The 27367-nt window shown below is 35.0% G+C and overlaps 1 protein-coding gene across 1 annotated transcript in view; it reads right to left on the bottom strand.

Annotated features, from left to right (window-relative positions):
• Positions 1–27367, bottom strand: part of CFAP47 (cilia and flagella associated protein 47) — a 255123-nt gene that overhangs the window by 114787 nt on the left and 112969 nt on the right. Inside the window, exons 46-50 of the mRNA XM_085049413.1 lie at positions 26147–26343; positions 22071–22214; positions 20515–20688; positions 10976–11087; positions 2532–2669 (exon numbers count right to left, since the gene is read on the bottom strand). Coding sequence (XP_084905539.1) covers positions 2532–2669; positions 10976–11087; positions 20515–20688; positions 22071–22214; positions 26147–26343 — 765 coding nt within the window. The remainder of the gene's footprint in view (positions 1–2531; positions 2670–10975; positions 11088–20514; positions 20689–22070; positions 22215–26146; positions 26344–27367) is intronic.

The raw sequence follows: 27367 nt of genomic DNA, 5'->3' as shown, positions 1-27367 counted from the left end.
CATAAATTAGCTTTAAAAAGACAATTAAGACAGGTTTTGCCAAAATGAAAGTCTGGCCTAGCCCCTTTGACTGTGCTTTTTCATCATGCCCTATTCACAAGTAGTGCTTCTTTTGGTTGTTATGCCTTTCAAGTAAAAGGAAATTAAAAAACCTGGCAATGACATAAAAATCTAAGTGCATTCCATAAGACAAACACAATGGGAAGTAGGATCTCTGGAAAAAGGCAATGCTTAGGGCAGCCACAATATGCCAACAGCACATGCAAAATTCCCCATTGTTGTACAAACAAACAAACAAACCCTGTGCATCTGCAGCTCAGCTCTATCAGACATCACCACTGGCTGGAACATTAAAATCTGCTGCTTTAGTGCCAACTCTGTGCTGTCTTGCTGCTGGAGAGACCATGAGGGATGCTGCAGGAGGAGAGGGGATCTGCAGTGGCAGTGCAGGATTTAGCCATTGCACCAGCCACAGCAATGTCACACCCCAGACTCCTCTTTCCAGGGGATTGGATTCACCCTTGGAATGAGGAGGAGCAGAGCAGCTCTGGCAGAAGCTGAGCCAAGCATCCTCCCTGTGGCCCCAGGGCTGCCCAGCAAAGAGCACAACACTGGGGCAACTGGCCAAGGGCAGGTCAGTTCAAGAAGTAACCACGAAAACCAGAGCAGAAAAATTTCCTCTACTTTGGGAGTGTAGAAGGCTTCACAGGATTTAGTGAGACCATGAAACAAATACCTATTAATGGCTAATATTTATTTATTATTTTAGTACTTTATAATACAGGAATATGTACAGATAAATCTTACATGAAAGATAAGCTGCATCCTACTGCCAGTCTTAGCAACCACTTAGCCTTGTTTTACTTTTGGCTCCCACGAGAAAACAAACCCTAGGACCTCCTCTGTTCAAAGACAGGAATATGTTTTGGAAAGAACTAAAACCCCATGTCAATTTAGAAAGGGGCAAGCCCTTGTCACCACATCTGCTCTGCAGATATTTTTCTATTTGTGTTTTGCTTTGTTTTCTCTTTTTCCCTCTTGTACATAAGGCAACATAAAAAGGACTCATCCTGAGGAATCACTGTGGTTTTTACTTCAAGAACTAAATGTAATCATTCTTAAATACGGAAAGAAGAAGACAAAGAAATTACAAATGAATTTCAGAATCCTTGGGTTTTTGGAAGAGCATAATGAGTGATTTTTAGAGCAATTATAAAAAGCTTGTTTAGAAATCATCTTCTACTGCAGTCCTACTGAAAATGTAATCTGAAGAAAAAAAGTTTTATTTGGACAATAGAAGCTTAATTAAATTATTGAATACTCTCAGGCTTTCAGTAAAGATTTGAAGATTATCTACCATGTACCTGGTATCACTCTTTATATCGTTTTTATTATTAATTCCACTTAATGTCTGGAAATTTTTAATTCTTGTCTCTTCTGTATTATATATATCACCTTAAGTTAATCTTTATTAAACTCCTTCTTCTGTAAACTTCAAATGATGTGTTGCATGATTTTTAATGTCAACCAACTTCCATGTTGCTGTACAGATATTAATAGACTATAACAGAACAGCCCTTCTGATATTCACATTGGCTTAACTAAAATTATTTCTAATTCATTGATAAAATTAGCTTCTAATTCTTTTTAGAGCTTGATAAATTCTAGTTTTAATTTATCTAGAAAATACAGTTATAAAGACAAAGAGATCTCCAACTGCAAGCCCTTCTCGATTTCCTAAAAACTTAATATTGACTGAACCAACTTTTTTAGTTTAAAACTTTCTTTGATAGATTTCCTTGCAAGAAATATTCCTTTGATAGCTTTCCTTGCAAGAAATATTCTTTAATCATTTAAGAAAAAGTCCTTGATAATTTAAATACATACCAAATTAGACATTAAAAGCACAAAAACCACGGTTCTATAGGCAAAGTTATACTTGCAAATATAAATAAGAAAGTGGAGAAATTAATCTAAAAACATACAAAAAACATGCCTTTGTCTATTTAGTATAACCACAGAAGTATTCTTCTGGAACACTTGAAATCTCAAAAGTAATGCAGATACTGCTTAGAATAAAGTAGGTGGTGACAATATAAAAGTTAGTAGTTATTTTGGAATTTTCTCTTTTTGATTTCACTGTACTAAAGGAGTATCTAATGACTGAGTCTTACAAGAAAGGTTTGTCCACAGTGGAAAGAAATGGAGTAATATGAATTTCAGAAATGGCGTGCTTTGCCAGCAGCACTATCAATATTATTGGATAGTTATAAAGAAAGCATTAAAAACATTCTCCCCCTTTCCAACAACTAGCAATACTCAGTGACATTGTCATAAAAAGACAAAAAAAAAAGGAAAAGAAAAAACAGGCTCAGCTTAACATTTCACAAAAACGTTTCAAAAATCATAAAAGAAGAATTTCATACACTGTTTGTGGGCTGTGCATACTAAATATCCATTTAATTTTAAAGCACATCATGATGTAATTTGATAAAAATTGCCAACAAAAGCATCCATAATAGCAAACCTACCAGGGTTTGGTGGCTCCAGGGCTCGAGGTGTCACTGCTCGCCGCTTCTGAAGGACTCGTTTACCATCTGCCTTCTGTGGTGAGCTGCTGCCTGGAGACTGCTGAGCCTCTTCATCTTGAGCAACAAATGAAATTACACCTAAAACAAATAGATTCCAGGTGTTGCATTACCCAGGCATTAGCTTCACAAAAACTGACTGCCAGACATGAACAAGTGTTTTCTTCAGTTCAAAACTGACACAAAATGAAGTAAGACTTCCACTCCAGGTGTCAGCCATCCAACTATAATTTATGGTATTAAGAAATATCTCTTGAGTTAGTACAAGGAAATTAAACATTTTTGCTCCCCAAAGTGCTCTTCTAGTTGCCTGAAGATATCCATAATGAGCACCTGAAAAAGATCAGTAGTAAGAAACACAAGCAAACTGACTTCATAAAAGTTACAAAATATGGTGTTCACTAATAGTATCTTTTTTCCAGCTCAATTTTCGGTGCATAACCTTTCTGTTTTATTTTTTTATAAATCACAGTGTTTCATTCTAGTGCTGTAGGAGAATAAATGTAATAGCTAAACTATTCCCATGATGCATGGTTGCATTGTATATTAAATTGTAAATAAGCATTTCAGGAAGAAAAAATACAGAGAGACTGTAAACACTAAATTTTTTAATTGGCAGATCTCTATTTAACAATGTAAACTCTAGAATTTAAAGGGTTCCTTTAAATAATATTAAGGTTATTCTGGAAGATTTGATATAATGGATTTGAATTAGCAAGTTTCATTTCTTCCATTTTGTGCCTCCAAGAATTTTAAATCTACACAAACTTTTGGAAATATCACATAACATTCTAATTGCATCTAAATTACTCTCCCTCAATGTTTCAATACATTCTGGGGAGTTTCTAAGACAAAATAAATACATCTTGCATGTTTAATTCTTGCCTCATATCAAATTTGAGGAGGTGATTTATTTTATGCTATCATATAGTAAGAAATGTTCTCATTTGAGATTATTAGAATTTATGTGAAACATCTCCAAAAGGGAATTTGCTTACTGTGTCTCACCAAGGACTTGGGAAAACTATTAATTATGGAACTTTTGAAATTTGAAATGGGGTATTAATCTGAGAGTCCCAGAACCAATCTGATTTTGGAAATACCTCTATCTCCTGGTATCCTCTGTTTCTGCAGTCTTGAGTGGGGCAGATGTGTGATATGACAAACACTGACAAACTATTCCTGCTAAGAAGGATTACATTAAATAATTGCAAAGAATTATCTATTTTTCTTTGAAACACAGCAACTGGGAAGCACAGGTATAAAACACTGAAGTTGAAAACAAAATCCAAAAAATGGAAATAGGTTTAAATCCAGAGGAATGATATAATATATAACTTTACATTTTTTTAAAAAGTAGAGTCCCAAATTTTCTTTTATTATGAAAACCCTACTTAAATACAAATAAACAAAACAAAAGAATTGTAAATGAAAAGTTGTTACAAATTACTAAAGTTACTCCCAGTAAATAAGCCAGAAATTGGGTTCAAATAGGCAGAGAGGTAACTGTAATTTCAGGAAATCATTGCTTCTTTTTTTTTTAATCTTGAAAGATAAAGTAGATGTGCAAGAAGAATAAAAAAAATAAAACCATTATGGCAAGGAGAATGAAGTCTGAAGAAAATGCTCAGGGTATATAAATCTTGATATAAGAGTACACATAGAATGGCACTAATAGCTAATGGATCATAGGAAAAATGACTAATTAATGACTAATGATCATAGGATAATGACTAATTAATCTGATTTTATGTCTCAATGTATAATCCTGGTATTATTTTGGTCTACTGAAACACAATATTAGAAGCGAAGTGTAAGAGAGAATTCATTAATTTTAAATACCATCCTTGCCATCAATATGTTTGAAAGATGTCAACAATTACAAGACAATTAGTAAAAAAAATGCAAAATTATAGCTTTGCAGTTGACAAAATGTCTTAGCTAAATGCTGAAAATCAATACAATGGTAAATTCTACCAACTTCTTACAGTAGAGAACATTTTGTTACACTGAATTTTAAAATTATAGTAATTTTTCCTTATAGTTCTTCCTTCCAGTGACCATGGAGGATTTTCTTTACCAACTGTTTGTATTTCAGAATCATGAATTATCCACATGCAAGTGTGGGAGAAAGAGGGAAAGAACAGGAGGGATCACAGTTTCAACTAATGAAATGGTAAAACAAAGAGTGACTCTTTTTCTCTGCACAAAATTTGGTCTCTAAAGAATCAAAATAATGGGCTGAAGCACTTGAATAATTAGTTTTTATTTACAGCAAATATTTGAATGCTTGAAAAGTTCCAAAAAAATTATTAAGTAATGCTCAAGAATATTTCAAGAGCTATGAGAAGAACTATGGTAACTAAAAACTACTTGAATTACAAAAGCACTGTCCTGATAATCCAGAAATCTCAGGATCAAAAAATCAGCAAAGAATTGTACTATAATTGCTGACACTCGATTTTCCTCTTTTATGAAAAGCAGATCTCAAACAGAATTAACAATCTTGATCCATAAAGGTGACTGAATTGATGTGGTGAATACAGATCTCTGCAAGGCTCTCAATTAGATCTGCCAAAGTATTTTGAGAAAAAATAATGAGTTTTACTACAGATGGCATTCATTTTATAACTTAGTTTATCTGCTTAATCTTAAAATATTCATAAATCGTCTTTCATAATTTTCATGGCCATCAAAGTATGTACTACTGGCTCAAAGCTATTTGAATTTTTTATTGGGAGAAAAAAAGACAAAATCATTGCTTGCAAGAACTGCAAATAACGAAAGAAAAAAGTGTATTAATTTCATGTAAAATATAAAATGCAGAATCCTTATCAGTGAGGACAGTGCATAGTGTGATCTGCATGACTTGAGTCTATAAATAAAGGCAGAACATTTTCCTAGGAAGTACTCCTAATTAGAATACTCTCCTGGTTTGGGAGGAAATGGTGCAACCCACTGACCCCTATTGGAGACTAAGATAGCAGATGATACATAAATATATTAATTTATTCAAATTATGGGCTACAAAAATATTCCTGCCAAGAGATGTTTTGCAGGATGGGAAAAAGAGTTTTATACAATGAAGAGTAATAAAAAGTACTTTGTGCTCTATGAAGTCATAAATAATACATTGGAAATGTGCAGAAACACTGCATCAAAAATGACAGATTTAAAATAACAAATACAAGAAGCAAATTTACATTTTTCCTATGGTTCTGCTGAGCTTGGCTCCTATGCTATCAAAGAGCTTTGACACAGAAAGTTGTGTTCTTTTGGCTGTGAATGAACTCTCATCCTACAGAGCCCACTGTTGCTTCCAGAGACTTCAGCAAAGGCACTGGGATCTCACATTTCCTTGTCAATGCTGCAAAACAACTGATAAATGCTAACTCCTCCATGCCCAACAGTCCTCAGTGTTTGGGGTTTTTTTTTATACAGTTGCTCAGTTCTGACTTCTGTGTCACACATTACACAACAGTGTAACTTGCTGGCAATTTTTAAAGCATAAATTCACAACCAAACAAGACTTGATGTTCCTCTCAGAGATACAATTCCCACTGATTCAACTGGCCACAGAATTATGCCATCATCAACTGTTTTAGAAAACAAGACTCCCTAGCTTGCATGTATATGATCCCAAACTTGTAAAAGCAATAATACAAGTATTTCTAGGATTACATTGAAAATTAATAATTAAAATTTACATAAATTGAGAGGCTTTCTTTTTGTTGATACATCATTTCTTTAAAACCATTCTTGGTCAAAGCATCACTCCATATTTTTTAGGTTTACCATTCACTGTTTAAACGTTTTATACAACTACAGTCCACATATTAATACCAAAGCCTTGCTTTACATTGCATCAGAGATGCATCCCTTTAAAAGGAGGCAGGCTGATTTATTTCCCAATAAAATTGTAATTGCAACACCCCATATTAGGCTGACTTATTGGCTATATGCTACAATACCCCATCCAGTAATACAATTAAGAAAGAAAGAAATGCTCAATGCTTTCTTTTCTATATAACTTAAATGGATTATTTGAAAGATACATAGTGTGCATGATTATTTTCTGCTGCACAGAGATGATAAAAGTCCACAATATCCCAATATTTTAACTGGAAAAAAGAACAGAAGGCTACATGGCCACAGAATTCATCACACATATCTGAAAAGATACAGAAACATTTGGCTTGTGGTTTAAATATACCAACATGAACTTAATAAGGTCTTGGGAGTAGGAGGGGGGGTTATATTTTCCTGGCTTTTTTCTGGCCAATGAAATCTGTGTATAGTTGCTGCCACAGAAAAGTTCCAGAGAAGAGATAAGATAAATTAAAAAGATGAGTGTAATTTATGTAGCTATTTGGCTAATTTTTCTTCTTGTAGCTTTTCTACTGCCAAAAAAAAGGATATTTACTGTAGGTTAAAACAAAACTTTATAATCAGTGTTTTGCCTAGGAAAACATCTATGATGAGACATAAAAATTATAAGGAGTTTCTGTAAATCCTACTACTTGTTGGCATGCTAGGATTAAATTAATTTCTCTCTGAATCAATGAAAAAAATGAGAATCAACTTTAAGACTCATACCTAGGAGAAACGAGCAAGTGGCAAATCCTGCTGTGACACTATCAAATCCTGATGGTGTCAACCATCATTCATATATGGCTTTGTAGCATTTAATAAAGAAGTGAATTGTTTTATTTATAATTTTCACTGTCTCTTCATAATATGACAATGAAACTACAAAATGAAAGGGCAGCTGCAACTGCAGTGGGATGGATGGAAGGTGTGAGCCAGGGATCATCTCACCAGGCAGTGCCATCCATGTCCCAGGAGAGCAGCTCTCCTTCAGAGCACCCTGGTGACCTGCAGAGCAACCAGAAGAGCCTCCAGGCTTTGTCTTTGCTACCAAGGAATTCGACTCAATTTTTCATGGTGATGCAGGTGAAGAGGAAGTGCTCAAAGCAAACAGGCAGGTGATGGAAATGCAGCAAAGGCTAGAGGAAATTACAGAGATGATCCTTCTCCCACATGGGTGTTTGTGATTCCATTGAAATTAGAGTGATTAGTAGAACAACTTGCAGAATTTCAGCAAAGAAAGAATGGATTTTTGTTTTTTTAAACACCAGTATGGAACAGAAAATATTGTTAAACAAACAAGTTCAATCAGCTCATTTACAGGCCAGAATGTATTGGCATAGTCTTCACCACCTCACTAAAACTGTCCTACAGCTGCATCTGACAGGCCTGGAATATGCTGCTCATTTTCCCTAATTTAAGCTTCAAAGCAGCATGAAAAAGCACTGCCTACTAAACATAGATTTAGTTAAAAAATTAATGAAAGGTGAGACATGAGGTTAGAAAGCTTCTTTCCAAAAGCTACAGGGTTTTATGAATAAAAGGGCACTGACTGTAAAAGGTGTGTGGGCAGAAGATGTATTCAAGTATTATGAGTTTTGCTCTATTCTGGAAAAATTCTGGTCTATTCTGTGGAAAGCAGAAATAAAAATTTGCTAAAATATAAAGTAGTCTGTAGAAGATGCTTTACCACACCTAAAGAAAATTGTTCAATTACTCAGAAAACAGACTTCTGAAGAATTTTATGTAGTGACAGAATCTTTTCTGAGGTGTTTATTAGCTATCATTTCTGTGTTAAAGCTGTCATGCACCTACAAACTAGCTGAAGCATGTAATATTAGCCCTCTATTGGAATCCTTCTAAATGAGCTTTAGAAAATAACTGGGCCCATTTTTAGCTTAGCAACCATAAAACAGCAAGACAGAAAGCAAAAACAGCATAATTTTGCAGCTATGTAATTTTGGAAATAAAAGGACTTTGAAAGTAAATGAAATATGCAAACCATTTTCTCAGTAAAACAACTTACATGGTAGGAGCTCTTTTATTAGAACTTATTTTAATGTGACAAAAACAGTGCTAGAACACCAAGGCTACAAAGCTTTATACTTACTAGTTAGGAAGTTCTAGACTTGAAATATTCATTGGCAATATGACAGAGTCTTTAGCTAGATATCAAAATAGTTTGTCCTTTTTCCTTGCAGGATAACATTTACTCCCTCTGCAGATAGCTTTGGAGCACTTCTTTTTTATTTTTCAGTCATTCAAAATGTTCACCCCATGGATTATTTACTTCCTTCTAAACAAATTCAACAGACTCAATAAAGAATACATGGGGTTTTTTTGGCGGGGGGAGATGTTTAAGTTATATTTTGCTTTGACATCAAAGTTTTTCAGGACCTGAAAATTCTGCTCTGGAGAACAAATATGACTTCCCAGCCTTGCACAGTCTAAAGCAGACAGAATTCCATTTTCCTTGAAGCCACAAAGAAAGCACTTCCTAACATGTTACCTTAGATAGGCCACTTGGTAGTTGGGTTTATATCAAACTGAACAGCAGACAGCAAATTCAGCTGCTGCTTTTCAAACCTGTGACAGTGGCCTCTCTTCCCTCCACCCCTCTCTGCTCCACCAGTGAATGATTAGAGAGTGTGCATGGATTTGTGTGAGAGAGCCAAACCTGCCTCTGTTCCAGAGGAAGGATGAACATGATTTCCTGAGGTAGTGATTAAAGCAAGCCCTGAGCCAGGGGGTGGATTGCAGATAACAGGGCCCTGTCCTTTTCAAAGGATAACTTTAGCCTTCTATCAAGTTATTTTAAAGTGTAAAATAAATGAGCTTTTCTAAGGAAAAGGGCATATGTGGCTTCCCAGCATTTGAAGCAGCAACTTTTTGTTGGGTTAGAGAGACTGACTGTTCTCTCTTATTTCACTCAGTGAACATATAACACTTCAAAACATAATGGAAACCATTGTAATAGAAGTCAAGGGAAGGAGAGAACATTGGAGATGTAGATCTGAACATGCCTTCTATGTCCCTTTGAAGGCATGGCTTTTATCACCTGGTATTAATTTGCTGCCTGATAGATCCCTTGGAGCCTCTTCTATTGAAACTTTCATTATATATAAAAGAACTGGGGATTTTCTAAGGAAGAGAATATTCCTAAATCTTTAATGCCTAAAAAAAGGCATGTTAAAGTATAGTACATCCTCAATATTTCCTGGTGCACATCTTTGATGGTTACAAATTTCATTGGAAGCTGATTCCTATTCCCATAATGTGACTTTTTTTTTTCAGGGCTACTGAAGTCTTCCTATGGCACTAAGTCAAGCTTTATTACAAGTATTAATTTCTTTGCACAAATCACTAGTGAATTGAGATGGCATTATTAGTTACATTTTACATATCAGGTACTAAAACCAAAACGGCCAAAGGAGCAAAGTAGTTTGGCACCATCAGGGACAAGACTTAATAGGTACTTAATGCTGAGAAAACAGCTGTCATTAATCTCAATTGTCTAAGAAAGTAACAGAATCAAGTGCTTGGAGTTAGGAACCCACAAAATCAAAACTAAACACACAAAAAAATTTTATATTAAGAGATATATCCATTATCATAAAACCTTTAGTTTAAGAAGTTCAAATCTTTTCCTAAATGCTATTCAGCTCCCTTAGGATGGTCTCTTCTGCTTTCATAATTCCCTCCCAAACACACAAGTACTTTGCTCTCAGAGTTCTACAACAGTTACCCTACAGGAAGACAAAGACTGATTGTACAGCCTCATTCTCAAAATCATGATTTTCACATTAAAAGACAAATAATGAACACCACGGAATTTCATAGCCACTACCAAACATTTAAAAATTATTAAATCTAAATTGTATTAAAAAAAAAAAAAAAAACAGACAAAACATCAATTATGGTATGCTGACAATGGTTAAAACAATCAAGAGTTCTCCTCTTCTATCATAAGAATACCATCATAAACACAGATGGATGCAAATTTGGTACACATCATTTTAGATCTCCCTAGACTCTGGTTATGTCAAAGAAAGAACCAAGTTCACTGCATTCTATTTATGTACTCTTGCCTTGTGGTCAACAGATTGAACATTAATTAAGGAAAAAAAATCAAACTCTTGTCTCTGCCTTTAAATCTTTGCTTCTAGTAGCACTAAAATAACAGATTGTATTCAACAGGTTTTGGAAAATTAAATGTAGATCCACAAACTCAGTGATAATTCAAAAATCATTACTTCCTATTTAATCAGTTTTTATGAGACCAATTAAATGCATAAAGTTCTTCACATGCTGGCATTTTTGAACAAACCTGAACACATATTTAGCAGTAAGATACCTCTGCAAATAAAAACATGAGCCAGCTTAAAAACCTGAATCCCCAGTAATTATATCCTTACTTCCACAAGAAAGGTTATGCAGAAAAAAATGCAAGCATTAGATGTAAAGAGATTTAATCCGTTAATTTATAGGGATGTTTGATATATTTGAGTTCTGAACTGTACCTTGAAAGACTCCTCGACTGCAGGGAGATATACTCAAAGTGTAAGCAGCAGTGTCCTCTGGGTTGACAGTCAGAGCAGGAGCACCACTCAGCATGGGGAGATTTGAAAACACCTGGGGAAGACAATTCACAAAGAGGAAAACTCATCAAAAGGAAGTTACTGTTGCAAGAACACCATTGACAGAATATCCATTCTACCTGCTTTGAAGAGTAGAATAGAAAATATGGTATCAGTAAGCTTTAGCTTTTATGCACATGAAAGAATACACACTGTCAGAGAAATTCTGGCATACACAGATCACACCAAGCACAAATTCTGAAGTCATTGCTCAGCATGATGAAAAGTACATTGCTGAGACCATGGAACTATTTATATATGCATAGATTTGCACCGTCAGGCCCTTAATATTTTACATACATTTTTGCTAGAAATATAACAAAGAGGTTCAGCAGTAGTGATCTATCTAACTAGACAGAGGAAAGCGAAATCTGAAGTGTCATTTTAACATCATTTTCTAGACCTCAAGTGATATTAAACTGTGCTTTTTGATGTGTCACCTTTTGTCAATGACACACAGACACAGCATGCATGGTAAATATCTGAGAATGGAGAAACCAACACCCTTTTCACGTGCAGAGTTTTAGATTTTGCAAACTGTAAAGCTCATTGGGAGAAGAGAGGGTGAGTATTTTTTAATTGCATCTCATTTCTTTCTCACTTGTACAGGCTTACAGAGGGACTCTGAGCAGCAGCATGTGGAAGAGGCATTGAGGATTCCTTGGGCACAGCTGGGAGTTGCCTGCTGGAGCCACAGCTGGGGCAGCAGCAGCAGCTGGGCTGGGGAATGGCTCTGCTCATAGCCTCTCCTGTCACCTCTGCCACTGGTGGGCTGGGGAATGGCTCTGCTCACAGCCTCTCCTGTCACCTCTGCCACTGGCTGAGGCACATTCCTGCCCAGTGACAGCACTTCAAACTCACACTGCAACTTCTGCTCTTGTCTACTGGTGACAATTTTCCACAGAGGCACCGAGTCCTTTTAAAAAATGTCTTTGGGATATCATGTGGCACTGCAGCATGCTGCCATTTCTTATGACATGAAAAACCAGGATTGACTCTGTGCTGTCCTGGTGAATTTTGAGTGGAATCACAAGTCAAATCAGAAAAGCTTGAATTTTTTTTCTACCTCATTTATTCATTTCATTAATGACTACAGCTAGCCTGTCAGGCATTCAAGTGGATACCTGCATTCTACGAAGATTTCTTTTGCAACACTAACATTAGATGCACAGACCACTTTCACTTTCCATTTTTTTTAAGTAAATACATTTTATTATTTTCAGTAGAAAAAACACCACCAATTCTTATATAATCTTTTTTTCTGATACAGACAATCATTGCCTACAACGCATTCCCTCAATGTTGTATTTATGTTAAAACAATCCCTTTCTCAGGTGTTAGCTCTTCTAAGCCCAGAACTTCTATTCCAAGTAACAGAACAAAAACCTGTAAAGCAACAATCTCCTCTTCCCCAGTAAATCTGCATTTTAGACTGGATATTAGAAGTCCAGCAGCCAGAAAGAATAGGAAGAGGCTACTTTTCAAGAGAAAAACAAAAAAATACTAAAAAAGAGATGGATGAATAACCTTGTTAAATTGGCATTTAGAAAAAAAAAATTTTAAAAATCTTTTAAGTTGTCAGCTAAGAGCAAAATACAGGAAAGGTGGGGCTGTCACACACTGAAGAAGGGGAAGTTCCATTTATTAAAACAGAAAAAATATATTAGTCACAATCCTGCATTTATGGACTATTCAATTTCATTTTACAATGAATGTATATGAAAGTAAAGGATAAGTACCTAAAAATACAGCTAGGATAACAGAAATGACAGCAAATTACTAGGGATAGAAATAAGATTAGTTAAAATGAGATTTTTATTTAACAAAAAAGTAACATGGAGACAGAAGCAAAAGTAGGATAAATGTGATTAATTTAAATTGGATAAAAAACAGAACAGCAGGGTAATACAGTTTCTATCAAAGATTAGACATACCAGACTAGTTTCTACCAAAGGATGTCAAAGTTAAAGGAACACTACAGGCATGGTTGACTGTAAACATGAAATGCCTATGGATTGCTAATGAGTAAATACGGACTGCAAGTTTGATTTTCAGTCATTCAAGAGAAATTTTGGCCATCTTTTCAGAGAAGTGAACTACTATTCTAAAGTAAAATTACGATACTAAAACTTCTAAAACTACTAAAAGCTATACTAGAAGCTGGACTATTTTAAAATGAAGTTGTTAATCTTAAGGAAGCTACTTTATAACCAAATAGGAAAAGGTTGAGTATAAGCAATGCAATCATGTCAGTACACTAATGGCCACAGCCACAGTGTTTGGATCCAGATCCAGTATCAAGAGGCAGGAAGGAATTCTCCCTTTACTGCCCTGCATCAGATTGAACCTTTTGGGATCAGAAGCTCACTAAAACTTGTACATAACTGATGCTGACCTCAGTCTGCTGTCACCCTTCCTACTGCAGGCATTAAGCTCACTCATATTCCTCATGCTGCTCGCTATTCCAACCAGCACAAACACTCACCATCTAGTTAAGGAATGACTCCTGTTCCTCTTCCAACCCTATTTGTCTCTACTATTTAAGTTATTTACATCCTAGCCAATCTCCAAACAGTGGTCACAACGATACTGTCTCCTACTTCCAACATCTGGACAAGGTCTGTGGTTGTAACAAAAACTCACCAGTTAGCTTCCCTGTGCTCCTTAAATAGAACTTTGTCTTGCTCTAATGGCCGCGAGATTTATCAGCTCTGTTACTGAGACTAATTAAATGATCAAGCTCAGATGACAAATGGATATTAAAAGTGCATGCCCACGCTTGCCCATGCACACAGGCAATTTATCCTCATATCAGAATCATACCAAGAGTCATTGTCATTTGTTCACAGACATTTGGGATTCTAATATGGCATCATGTTGGGTAACATCTGTCTGCTTAACTGTAGGTCTATTACAAAATAATGATAGGTCCAGAAATACTCAGAAAGTGAAAAAGTTGGAGAATTTGTTAGTACATAAAGGGAAAAGTCCAGAAATGGCAGATTTTTATAACAACACCTTGTTGCAAAGATTTCATAAGTTTAGAGGAAAGCTTGGAGAGAAGCAACAAAAGAATTTATACACAGTAATCTTAAAGTTAAATTTCTCCTGAATATCAGAGAGCTATTTCTTATTAGAATGCATTTGTATGAGGATTGTATATAAGAATAGGACACCATTTTAGTTGCAGATGTAGCATTGAATAACCTTATACCCTATAATAATCATCTACAAAACTGTGTTCCCAAAGGCACCTGCATATGCCTAAAAAGTTCTTCTATGGATCGTTATTGTTAGGCAAATATATTTTGAAGTAAAAAAACAGAACATAAATTGGGGTGCTTTTATCAACAATAACAAAAAAAATATTGATTTACAAACTATTCAAAAGAAGTCAAGATATGGAATTACTTTTTCCAGTTAATGGGATAAGTAGTTTGTCAGCTTTTGTCCTAATGTGCTATGAGGGAATGATGAACAATTACAGGCAGATTAATCAGAAACCACCCTAAGGATGGGGCTGCAGAGATATCTACTTGCACACAGTATTTATACAAAGAGAAACATACAGATCTGCACATACACAGTGAGCCACACACAAAATTTATCAGGCATAAATAACTGCAGTTTCTTAAAATATGTTACACCATTTCACTATCACTCAGGAAACTATTGCAGAATAACACAATGGAGTCAAATTGTAAATTTTTATTAAAGTTATCATTGTGACCTGGTACAACACTTGCTCAAATCAAGCCATCCCCGAGAATTTATTTTTAAATTATAGTTTTCTTCATTGTCTCATACCTCAAGTCATTATTTACACAAAGCCAGAAAGTGTAAATGGAGCACATCATAAAATGCTGCAATTTTAAACTAATTTATCAGTCACAGGTTTGAAAACTCATTCTGCAGAACTGTAATATGGCTATTTAACATGAATAGAAATGGGAAACTGAACTCCAAAATTATAGTTGAGAATATAACTTTTTCCAGAGTTGAATAACCATATAGGCATAACTTCAAAAACCTCAAGGCAGAGTGGTAAATGGATGTAAGAACATAACAAAATATACTTAAATTCCATTGTGTAACAAAGTTAGACAATGATATGTTCGATGTTCCCATTTGAAAATTGTTTCTCAGGTCTGTTTAACAATATCAAGAGGCTCTATTTAGCAAAAAGTTAGTGCTCTTTGACACTAGGCCAGAGCTGGGTCTGTAAGAGTCACTGATCAATCCAACAACTACATTCTTTCCAAAGCTCTGAAAAAAGGCAGTTTTTCCAAAAAAGTCCCCATTACTTTCCCTCATCCACCTTTCAGTGCAGACTTTGCAAATTCCTGAGTTACAGGGAATGCATTTAATTCTTGCAATCATACTTATTTTGCCACCAGCATGCTACCACATTGAAGTGAAACATCTCTGCATTGCTCTGAGTATATTCCCCAAATAATTCCTGCCTGTTCAGCTGCAACCTGGAGTTCTACCTAATGAAGAATGCTACATAATCCAGACTTGTTCCCAAGCCAGGCTACCTGTCAAGACCTCTAACCCATTTCAAGAAACAAATCTGACCACAGACCTTACTATAGCCTTACTTGATCTAAAAATTTCACAAACAGTCATCAAAAAAACACCTGCCAACAACTACAGTTATTCTTAAATTCTGTAGGCTTTCATAGCATTTATTATTGCTGTGAAGAATGCCCTTTCCTTAGTGAAGCCTGTCACACAAGTTCTGGTACATAATGTGGAAGCCAAAAGGATTGAAATGGGAAGCACAGATAAAAATAGAAGGGTTATGGAATACACAGATTCACTTGGGGTTAAAGAATATGACCTTGGTGGCCTTGAGCAAACAGGTTACTGCACTTGCACAGAATTTATTCTCATAAAATCTCAGATACATTACCAAACAAGTGTTAGGCTGCACAGGGAAACCCCTCATTAAACATTTAGGGGACATAATTTTATTACTTTGAGGCATTTGTTACAAATACCAACCTTCATGTCATTGTTTCATTGACATTGTAAAAATCCAAAATGAATAGAGAAAAGAGACGTAAACACATTGAAGAACAGGGGATTTCATTTTTTTTCCATTGTGTATTCATTCTACAATAGTTTTAAAAAATACTAACCGTTTGTAAAATCTAATGCCTGAAAGGTAATTTAACTGGGCCTTGAGATCCCTCTGGAGAGTTTACTTTAATGACATCTATTTTGAACAGCAATGAGAAAAACAATTGCAAAGTTTTACATTTTTATTGCAAAACCATGCCTTGAAAGTATTAGGCACCTTTATAGCTAAAGTTTCTATCAGAGGTATTAGAAGGAACCATCAACACATCAGGAAATTATTTATATCCAGAAGACAAAGATTTATATAAATAAACAAGAAAATTGCATAAAAATATTGTCATGAGACTGAGAGATTGGATTTTCATAGAAATGCTTTACATTTCCACTTTTAGGATGAATTGAATGAAATTTTACAGACAATAAAATCCATTTACACTGCAGTCACCTTAATTAATTCAGCATTAGAGAAAGATGTGCTCTCTTTTATACATACACAAATTCTTTATGAATTCTGTTGTGATTTTTTTTCTTATCCAGGAGTAAGTTAATCACAACAAAGACTATTTGTTGTAAGATCCCCTAGAACCAGCCATGAAGAGCACAGTGGCAGCAGCTCCCTAAGGTTTACACATCAATCAGTAGAAAAGAATTCATAAAACTGTTCACATTTTCAAGGGAATTTATGGAAATTGTCTTTTTAATCATAAAAAGCTTTGTGGGCACTGAAAGTGTTTTGCTTAGAAGTTTTAAAGGTAGACTGATGGAGTCATGCATGTGACCTCCACTGAATTGCAAAGGCACTTCTTCCCTCCCAGCTCTAGAGCCACACTAATGGTTGCACAGACAATCAAACCACAAATACAAAAATTATTGCTTCCCCAGACATAAACCCTCTATATATGATTGAAAAGGAAAAAAGCATTATTCAGCTAGAAGAGGGCTGTCTTCACTCAGTAATGAAAAGATTATTCCCCTCTTCCTCCTTCCAGACTTAAATTTCTTTTTAAATAGTCACTTTTGCAGTAGTACCTTCATTTTGGCTTAGGCTATTAGAAAAATACAGCAAATACTGAGAAACAGAGAAGCATATATACAATGTAATTTCTATTTTTAATGAAATGAGGGATTTTATTAAGTTTATAGTTTAATATATTCAGTCATTAAAATGGCATAGTGAAGCTAAATTTACACCTCAAAGGCAAAATTACCCAAGTATTAGTTCAGCTAAATTACTTATTGCTAAGTATTCATTGTGCAGCAAATTGTTTATGGACATGCCTGAAAACTGTTATGTTTGTCAGCAACTGACACATCTCATACTATTCTTTGTACAGGTTGAGCTTTATTACTTCAGCAAATTAAATTCTTTTGGTTTTGTTTTTTAAAAATATATATGTCTCCATTAAGCTATGAGAAATTACTTCATATAGTGGATATATTCCAGCAATGCAGGGTGTCTAGGGCACACCAACCAACCAATTCAATAATGAAGATATTCATTAGCCAACAAAACCACGAAAGATCCCATCAAAAACTTATCCAAAACTATTACTTTTTGCATTATCTTTGCTCTGTCTACCAAGACTGACAAGATTTCCTCTACCTAATCACCAACTTAGCTACAGCACACAATACAGAAAACTGTCAAAGATGTTGGATTAAACAGGAGGAGGAGTTGTTGGGCTGCCAGCAACTGTCCCCTAGGGAAACACCACGACAAAACCAGTGCTCTGCTTCACCACAGACTACCCAGATATTGCAGTAATCAGGCAGCATGTAATGAACAACAGCAACACAATTAGAATAATTTCTTTTTCCTGTTGCCCTCTGTGCTGCACACATCTGAGTAAAGTTTATTTTGCGTTTCATACAAGGCTGTGGGTCACAGTTCCCTCTAAAAGGAGGTTTTCTGTATTCTCCTAACTACAGGTACTTCTGATCATGTTCAGGCAGATCTTTTCGGAAATAAAAGCAAGCAAATGATCTTTGCTCACTACAGTAGCACAAGACACTACATGACATCTGCTGGAGAGTGCTGGAAGTGATTAATATTGCTTGCTTTGCTGAGGGGACAATTTCCAGACACCACTAGGCTTTGTAACCATGCCTTTTCCAGCAATTCCAGCCCACCTTGCTCCAACAGCTGCTCTGCAACTGCTTCTGGGTAAGAACCTAGCACAGAGAAAATGCATTATTCACACTGATTAATTTATTATATGCATACAAGCATAAAACAGCTGACCTTACTTTTTCTTTCCCAAAGGTCCCAGAGCAAAAAGAGCACACACAGTTGGACTGTCAAGCAGTATTTCACAGAGATAAAAAGAGCACAAAAAAACCCCACATCACAAAACCAACCAAAACCAGATTTCAGGGCCAAGAGAACTCCCTCCAGGAGGTCAAAGTTCAGTCAGACCCAGCTCACCCTGCAATAGTTACAACTGTCATAAATTCATTTAATGCAACGTTTCTGGAAAAGACATACAATGAATAATTTTAATGTATTCATTTTGAATTTTGTTGTTTCTGTGCCTTTCACTTACACTGGCAGAAAAAAAAAATTCAGTTCACACAAAATGGGAAAACAGAAAAAATAGTTCCATTACCAAAAACATTCATTTCTTCCAGAGATAAAAGTACAAATATATTAGAAATGCAAATGCATTCACATCTAAACAACTGAGACTGTTGAAAAGAAAAATGTCAGCACTGGTGATCCCGAAAAAATATATTTCTTACTTTGTTTTGGGGGATGATAATGAGTAAAAAAATAGGAATATGAACCTGGACCTTTCTGTGATATACAAAGTGGATTGACCTGTAAAAGTGAAAACCTGGAAAACTGGAGATTAGCAAGAAGACATCCAAGAAAGAACTTTCACACTGGCATGAATTACCATTACTTAATAGAACACTGCTGCTGGTATATACATGATGTGTCTTCATATCACCAGCTCAAACCACTCATTACCATTTCCTTTCAATTTGAATAAAACAGCGTTTGGCCCTACTGGCACCAAGGCAGAGAACAAAAGATCACTCAGTTTGCAAGTCCACACTAGCCAAGTAGTCAGATTTTACGTTATGGAATGTACCTTGTCCCATTTTCAATCCTTCCCCAAAAGAAAAACTATATATATGTATAAATATATATATATTTACATATGCTGACAATTTTTAGCTCACTCTGCCCTGCACTGCTTCAACAGATTGAGCCCTCCTGGCAAACAGTAAGTACATGGCCATAAAATCTGGATGCTACCTACTCCACATTTAAATGCCATGATAGAATCAAAAATATTAATTTTCTTGAGCAAGGTTGAAGATATTCCTGCTTAATAACTTCTCTGCAGCTGAGAAGAAAAGCAGAATTTCATCTTCGTTGGCCTAATGTATGTTCTGCCTCTGCTGGCACAAGACATGGGATCAAAGATATAGGTACAGAAGGCAATGAATGCTACTGAAATACTTACATCACTTTCAAATTAAACATACAGACAAAACAAACAGTAGAAAATTATGCTATTACAGTAATACAACAGTGTTTTTAAATGGGAAAATGTGTTTGTGTAAATATAGTTATGAAAGATAGCTAATGGAAAATATGAAAAATAAAGATTATATTTAATAATAAAAATATATTATTGAACAGGAAATTAATAAAACTGTATTTCTTAAGAATTTGTATTAACCTCCTCAGTGGCACAATGCCTTTCAACAACTCTAGTAATTCCTCTGAATTTTCTCTTCTATCAGCAAACACACAAAGTATTCCCAACTTCCTCCACCATTGCTGAAACAACAGCTGGACAACAGACAGTACCTGGGATGATTTCTTCCAAGAAATGCAAGCACTGACTAGTAAGGCCACTGGGCCATTAGAAATGCATATTTAGTGAGCAATCCTTCCCTTAGCAGGTCAGTAATTTCAGTGCTTTTCCTGTAATACTCAAAGTTTTATGAAGATTTTAGGAACCCAGTAACTCCCAAGCCCCTTCCCAGATTTCACAACTGATGGAAGTTGGCCTCTGATGTCAAATCACTGGAGGAGCAAAGATTAGCAAATGAACAGAGAACAATTGTAGAAGTGTTGTCCCCTCAGAAACCAGACTAAAACATGAAGAAATTTTTTTTCATCAAGCATACTGTAAAATCATCCATTACCTTACAGATTCCTTGACTGTAAACATATCCATATACTATAAACTACAGGAAATTTTCTCATGGATACATGAACTTTATTAGTGTATCTGCAATTAAATTAATATTAATATGTAGTACATAAAGTATAAGTCTGTGGACAGAAAAATAATTGTCAGATTATTGTAAAAAATTACCTTGTATGTTAGCACCTTCTTGGTATAATTGTGCACCCATAAGATTTTATGAGCAACCTTTCCCACTTCACACTCCACCACAATATAATCCTGAGGCAGAGGTTTCTTCCCTATTCCCTTAAGGCCAAACATGTTCTGAGTTCCAGCTGTAACATTTCTCAGAATAAGCTTTCCCTATGACAAAGAAAGGAGAAAAAAAAACATTTCAGCACCATACAAGTCCTCTTTGGCTGCCAAAGCAACTCCTTTAGTTTATTAATCTTAAATCTAGGTGACAAAGTGTGCTTACAAGAAAGGGTTCCTATTGATTTCCCTAGTTCTTAAGTAAACTCCATTGCTAAACAGAGAAGTACACCAGAGAAAGAAAATATTTTATTTTAAATTTTTCTAAATTATGAAATTCAACAATATAATATTTTCATATTTCTAGGTGTTATACTTCTTGGCTTCTTCTGGAAAAACAAACATCTCCAAGAGCATATGTTCTCATGCCTCCTTGTCTCTCATATAATATTTACCTTTGTCATTGAGTGTTTCCACCTGTCCTCCACCTGCCTTATGAGGAGCAGCTGAGGAAATACTGAGGTTCAGATTAGATATTAGAAAGAAGTTTTTACTGAAAGAGTGGTTAGGCATTGGAATAAGTTGCCCAGGAAGGTGGTGAAGTCACCATCTCTAGAAGTGTTCAAGAGGCATCTGGATGTGGCACTTGGGATATGGTTTAGGGGTGACTGTGGTGGTGTTGGGTTGACAGCTGAACTAGACAATTTTAGAGGTCTCTTCCAACCTGGATGATTTTGTGATTCAGTTAAAATGTTCTCCATAATCATTTGTCATCAAAGGCTTTTGGCTTTTAAAAAATTTATAATACTGGATTCATAAGCTGCATTATATTTGGTTGGTAACACATTCAGAAGCTTTACTTATGTTTCAAATAACTTTTTTTTCTTTTCTTTGGCAGTTCACACATATCAACAGCTACTTGCAGTGAAAGTCTCTCAGCTGGGACACAGACAAAAACACAAATACTGCTTACTAAAGGTGTCATAGCCTTTGCTCTGCTCTTCATTTTAGCATTTGGAATGATGATTACTCTGGTGGCAAAAGCAGCTGTGAAATGGTAGCTTTACTTGCAAAGGAAATTATTTTACTAAATAAAGTACTCACATAAATTCATTTGTGATGTTATGATTTAATATAAGTATTTAAATTCAGACTAAAAATGTATATTTTTGTGATAAAAGTTCAGAATTTTTACAGAATAACTGCAGGATTGAAGGAATTACTATAATTGAATAGAATTGAAAGATTTAATAGCAAATGAAATAAAGAAGAGATGAGAATTGGTGGTGGGGAAATCTGTCATGCCTATTCTTAAGGTTTATGAAGTTCATTTGGGTTTTTACTTCAGCTAGTAGGAAATCTTAACATTTCTTTCTCTCAAGCAGATGCTTTAATATTAGCAGCTGTCTAAACACTTCCATGATTTGGACACTGGTGATCATTTTATTGGTAGAAGCATCCTTTTCAAATGTTCAAACTGATTCCTCTCTTACCGTTATCACGCACTCAGCAACTGGCTTGAACGTGAGGGGGTAGGGAACTGTTCCACCTACAGGCACATCTATTGCAGAAGGGCCATAAAAACACTGTCCTTCCAAATGGGCTTCAAACCTCCAGTCCTGACTGGACATGTTAGTCTGAAATAAAATCAAATATGTAAATTATCATTTAAATGTTGTAATGTGGATTTCGGCTTTCACTTGCAGCTATCACCACGTCAGAGCAGAACTCATTTGCTCCAAGTACTGTCTCAGGGCACCTGTGGGGAGAATAAAAGTAGTGTGTTTTAAAAATGAAATAAGCTAATAATAAATCTGTTATTCCTGGCAGCCTGAGGTACAGAACCCACACTATCAGTAGCAATACTGTCAGCAGGAATAGTCATTAGGAGAACATAAGTATGATCCACGTAATGGTTAGGAAGGAATTTATAAGTATCATTATAAACATTTACAAGTATCTTTATGGTGCTGTTTAATGCTTGCCAAAATTCTGGTCTATTCCATCTGTAGAAAATGTTAGTGTATCCCTTTGAAGTGCTGATGTGGTGTCCTGGCAGATACTGCCTCATTTGGCCACTGACAATGTTAGAGGATCAGTCTTGCTTATGAATTGAGAACTCTATCTCCAAAGGAGAATTGACAGCCCTGTGTTCTCAGAATCTGCTCTTTCAAGAGACCAAACTACTTTAAACAATGCCTGTCCTGAGCAGTATGAGCCTGACCCTGCTTAAGAAAAATGTTTATCTTGAGTCTAGATGTATCACAAGACTGCTTTATGGTAGAATGTGAGATATTTTGTAATACATGCTTAGAGGCTGCATAAAAACAGTAAAACTAAAATAACACTATTCAGCCTCCTACTATCTGAAAGAACCAGATGACCAAACATCCAGTCAAAAAAAAAAAAGGAAAGGTTAACACTCATCTGAAAGATAAAATAAACTTTCATTCATGAACTAATACATGCCTTGTCAAATAGAGAATAATAATTTGATCTATGAAAAGAGGAAGTAATCATTTGACCCATAATGGTTTTCATCCATGGAAAATTGTATGGAAACATCAGAGATAAACAATGGATTTGAGAGAATAGAGATGATATTTCAGTCTTTGTTTCTTTCTATGAAAGTCTCAGAAACAAAGAGTCTGTAGTCCTAAGAGCTACCCACACCTGCAGTATCATATATCTGAGGATTGATTAATATGTGTGATTGATGCTTCAGTGTAAATTTTTAAGAGGTAGATTTCCCAGCAGTTGAGAAAATATGCCTGCTCAGAATGTTGAGGTTTGTGTAGTGCCTCAGTTTTACAAAAAAACTTCAATCACCACATCTCCAATTCTGTAATAACAATTACATCATCTCTGGTAGAAAACACAAAAGGAAAAAGTAATTGACTGATGTCCTCATGCCAAGGATAAAATGAAAGGAAAAAAAAGGACAACAAAGTCTTTTTTTATTATAACGCTTTTTTCTCTACAATATCAGGAACAACTTTATCCTTTAGAAAACCAGCTTGGGCAGCTTTAAAATTGGCAGGTCATCACTCTCTGCTAATCTAACATTTTAAAATTTGGGATTGAGGAAAAACATCATCTAGATTGGTCTAGATTCTAGGGGAGGAGAGTGAAAATTTGCGTGCTTCACTTTTTTATTTTCAGTGATTTCTAGTACAATTGGTATCAGATGTTTCTTTATCCATGGTAGAGATGATTACATCAGTATGTAGCACAAATATTTCTTCTTAATGTTTAACACAAAAACTTTTCATCTGGATCAATGTAGTTGACAAACATGGTCACTTTGAAATTCTTTGTTACAAGTCCTTCTGACACAGCATGAATTTGTCTAAAAGTATCTTCTAAAGAAAGATATTAGAGTCAACCACAAACACTAGAAAACTAAAAAAAATGTTTGTAAAATTCTACTCATTTGTACTTGTTCATTAGCAAACAGTTTTAATTAATTAATCATCTAAGTTCTACAGGATTTCTGCTTAATGAAAAATCTTATCCAAAGACTGTCATGTCAATTAAATTTAAACACAATTAATTCTAAGGGAGTCAGAATCTCCTCACAGGATTGTAGGTGGTTCAACCCAAGGTACATAATAAGGCTCCATGCATTGGACCTAGACCTGGAGAGTCTGAAAGGGAATAGATGGAACAGTTACATTTATCTCAGGCTTGAAAAAGTTATGGATACTTCAAAAGAAACTAATCACAGATGTCAGATTCAGATGGGTTCTTGTTCTGGCTCTGTCACTGATTCACTGCATGGCTTTAAGCAAACCTGTTGACAATTTAATTTGCTCCATTTATAAAGTGTTCCATCTAACACACTTTATGACTGTAAGTTTGCTTTTGTCTGTAAAAAGTGCTTTGGACACTAAATATTTGGTGCAAGAAACTGATTTTATCAGATTGAACAACCCCATCCTCAGTTCCACCATGAGCATGTCTTTCTCCATATAATATTTCAGAGCTGAAAAACTTAAATTACAAATACAATATTGGTAACTAACAATAAGAAAATACGGGAAAATTTCTGACAGATGGAGAAGCTCCAACTAGAATAAGTGTATATACAAATGTAAAGTATCTAACTCCTAAAAAGAGTAAAACACATTTCTCATACTGAACATGAAAGACAGCTCATGAAAAAATTATGTAGAGCTACAAAATTAACCTTAGGATGTAAAATGACAACTTTACATTTTTATATTTGTTTGTCCATCAATGTTTGACTTGGCAATTTTAGGGCATAACAGTTAGAGCAGATTTTGTGACAATGTATAGGCATTTCATAGAAAGAGAGACATTAACAGATACACATTCCCTCTCTCTCTCACAGACTACATGCTCCTACTGGGGTACTTCATTCCTTTCTAAGAACACGTGCTAGACTTAAAAGTATAAAAATATAACTCCCTGCATGACATTTAAAAGCATATACTTTGAAACACTCTGAAATGAAAAATAAAAACATCAGAAGAATAAAGCAAATCTGTTTAGAAACTGTCTGTTTAAAAAAGGTAGAAAATCCCCTTAGCTTTCTGAGTTATGTATCAGATGCTTATAAGCTAATGCAATATTAAAAAAATCAATGTTTAATAAATAAATTACTAATATCTTAAAACTTGTGTGTAAGCAGAGATAGCACTATAATATTGTTTCCTTTCATTTTCCTTCTTTTTTTTCTTTCTGATGAACTAGTTCCTCCTCTACTCTCAGAAGCTGACAGAGCATCCAGTATGGTCTATCCCTAAGTATTAAGTCTTCTTGTTTGAATCTGCCCCCATGCTTTTGACTACAAACTCTCAGAATAATTTCTCTACAAATCAGCTCACTAGTATTCTTTAGTGGTACTACAATCAAAAGTATTTAGGCCAAACTGTAGTTCAAATCTTAGCAAATGTTTTACTGATTTTATTTCTTAAAGAATCTTTATCTCTTCACTTGTAGCTTAAGAGCCTTTGGTATAATTTTTGTCCTTTTTTTTTGTTTGTTTGTTTTATTATTATTTTTTTTTTTTTAAAGTTCTCTAAAATTTGACCCATACTTTTCTGATGGAGATGATATTGTGTCCATCGTCTCCCTCTGGTCTTACTTCTCACGTGTTGAGGGTTTCATGTACAAAGTAGATATGACAGAACTATGCATGATGTACTGTCTATGCTTACCACATCTTTTTAGCTGTATGTAATCTTGTTCTTCTATTTTATTCCTCAGCATCTCCCCTTTTTTTTTTCCTCAAAAATAGTGTATTTATTCTCTAGATTAAATAACTAGTTTTTTCACTTTCATTGGGATAACATTATTAGATAACAGACTAATGATTGTCAGCAGAGGATCATCAAAATTAAGCCCATCAAACTAATAAGTAATTTGAAGTAAATTATTTTTCCCAACATTCTTTATATTATCTACAACCTGGACTTTGAGAAATAATACTCAAGTCAGTATTTACACATATTTCTGAGCTGTAAATTTTGACAGCATTGATCTGAAATCCAGTTTTTTAAAATCCAAAATCTTAATTTCATTTGCAGTAGTAGAGTGAACTTACAATTGGAATTTCCTGAGTCACCGTCTGGTAAGCTGGAGTTACAAACTGGATTTGTGCATCAGCCTGGTCTGCATTCACCACACAGCGAATCTCATAGACACGAACATCAGAGGAGGACTTCAGACGAATCTGACAGCGATAAACACCAACACTCGGAGCAGTGAATTTGATCGGAAGCTCCACTGTATCACTTCTACCTAAAAAAAGAAAACTTTAATATAAATACTTTATATATATATACATATAAAATACTTTCTATATATAACTTTATTTTATATAAACTTTATTTTATATAAAAAAATTGCAATTTTGTAAAGTTTTTCAGAAACACTGAATTCACAAGCAGGATCTGAAGAGGTTTCCAATAAACAGTAGGAGAGTCTCCCCAGCAAAAATTTCAAAGAATCAATGGAGTTTTAGGAGTGTTAACATGTAAGTTATTTTCCTAAAAAACAGTATCTTGAAGAATGTGAACAATATTTTCTACTGGTTTTAGAAGTCCACAGAGAGAGGTATTTTAAAAGATCTCTTAAATCTAGCAGAAGAGCTTAGCATACATGGATTTCTGTAAATATTTTTAAAAGAATACAAGCTACTACACTTTTGTCAACAGCTACCAGCGAAATCAGTGATAGTACAGTATATTTGGCTGACTATCCCCAACAATGACTGAAATTCTGTTAAATATAGTAGTTCTCATGAGAACTCATTAGACCTTTTTCTATACCAAATTTTGTCTTATTTTCTGATTATATGTATGACAACTGGATTCAAACTATTCTGATATCTTCAATGACAACAACTGAATTTTGAAAGGGCAATCAGTCTTCATTTGCAATGCTGCTCATTCTATTCCACCCAGTAGTGCTCCTCATGTATTCAGGTCTCACCCCTCTGAAAATGAACACCTAACTGAAGCTTTCTTGTGGCCTGATGTCATCACACTTCAGGTTTTCCACCAAAAAAAAACAAAAAAAACCTCCAAGAGACAAATCATACAGAGTGACACTGTTCATCTTTCAACATTACCAGACTATCAGAAGGATTATAAATTGCACTTCAGGTTTAAACCTCTCTGAAATAATTAGTTTGTTCTCTTTAAAGACAAGATTAATAGCCTGGTATTTTTTAAATTATTACTATTTGGTTCTATTTTATCATTGAGTTATTATCCCCATGGGCTGTTTTCCACAGAAGTGACCTGAGTTTGTCACTTATGCG

The sequence above is a fragment of the Lichenostomus cassidix genome, chromosome 1 (genome assembly GCF_008360975.1).
Source record: "Lichenostomus cassidix isolate B80296 chromosome 1, HeHo_3.0, whole genome shotgun sequence".
NCBI lineage: Eukaryota > Metazoa > Chordata > Aves > Passeriformes > Meliphagidae > Lichenostomus > Lichenostomus cassidix.
This window is presented reverse-complemented; position numbering and strand designations above follow the sequence as displayed.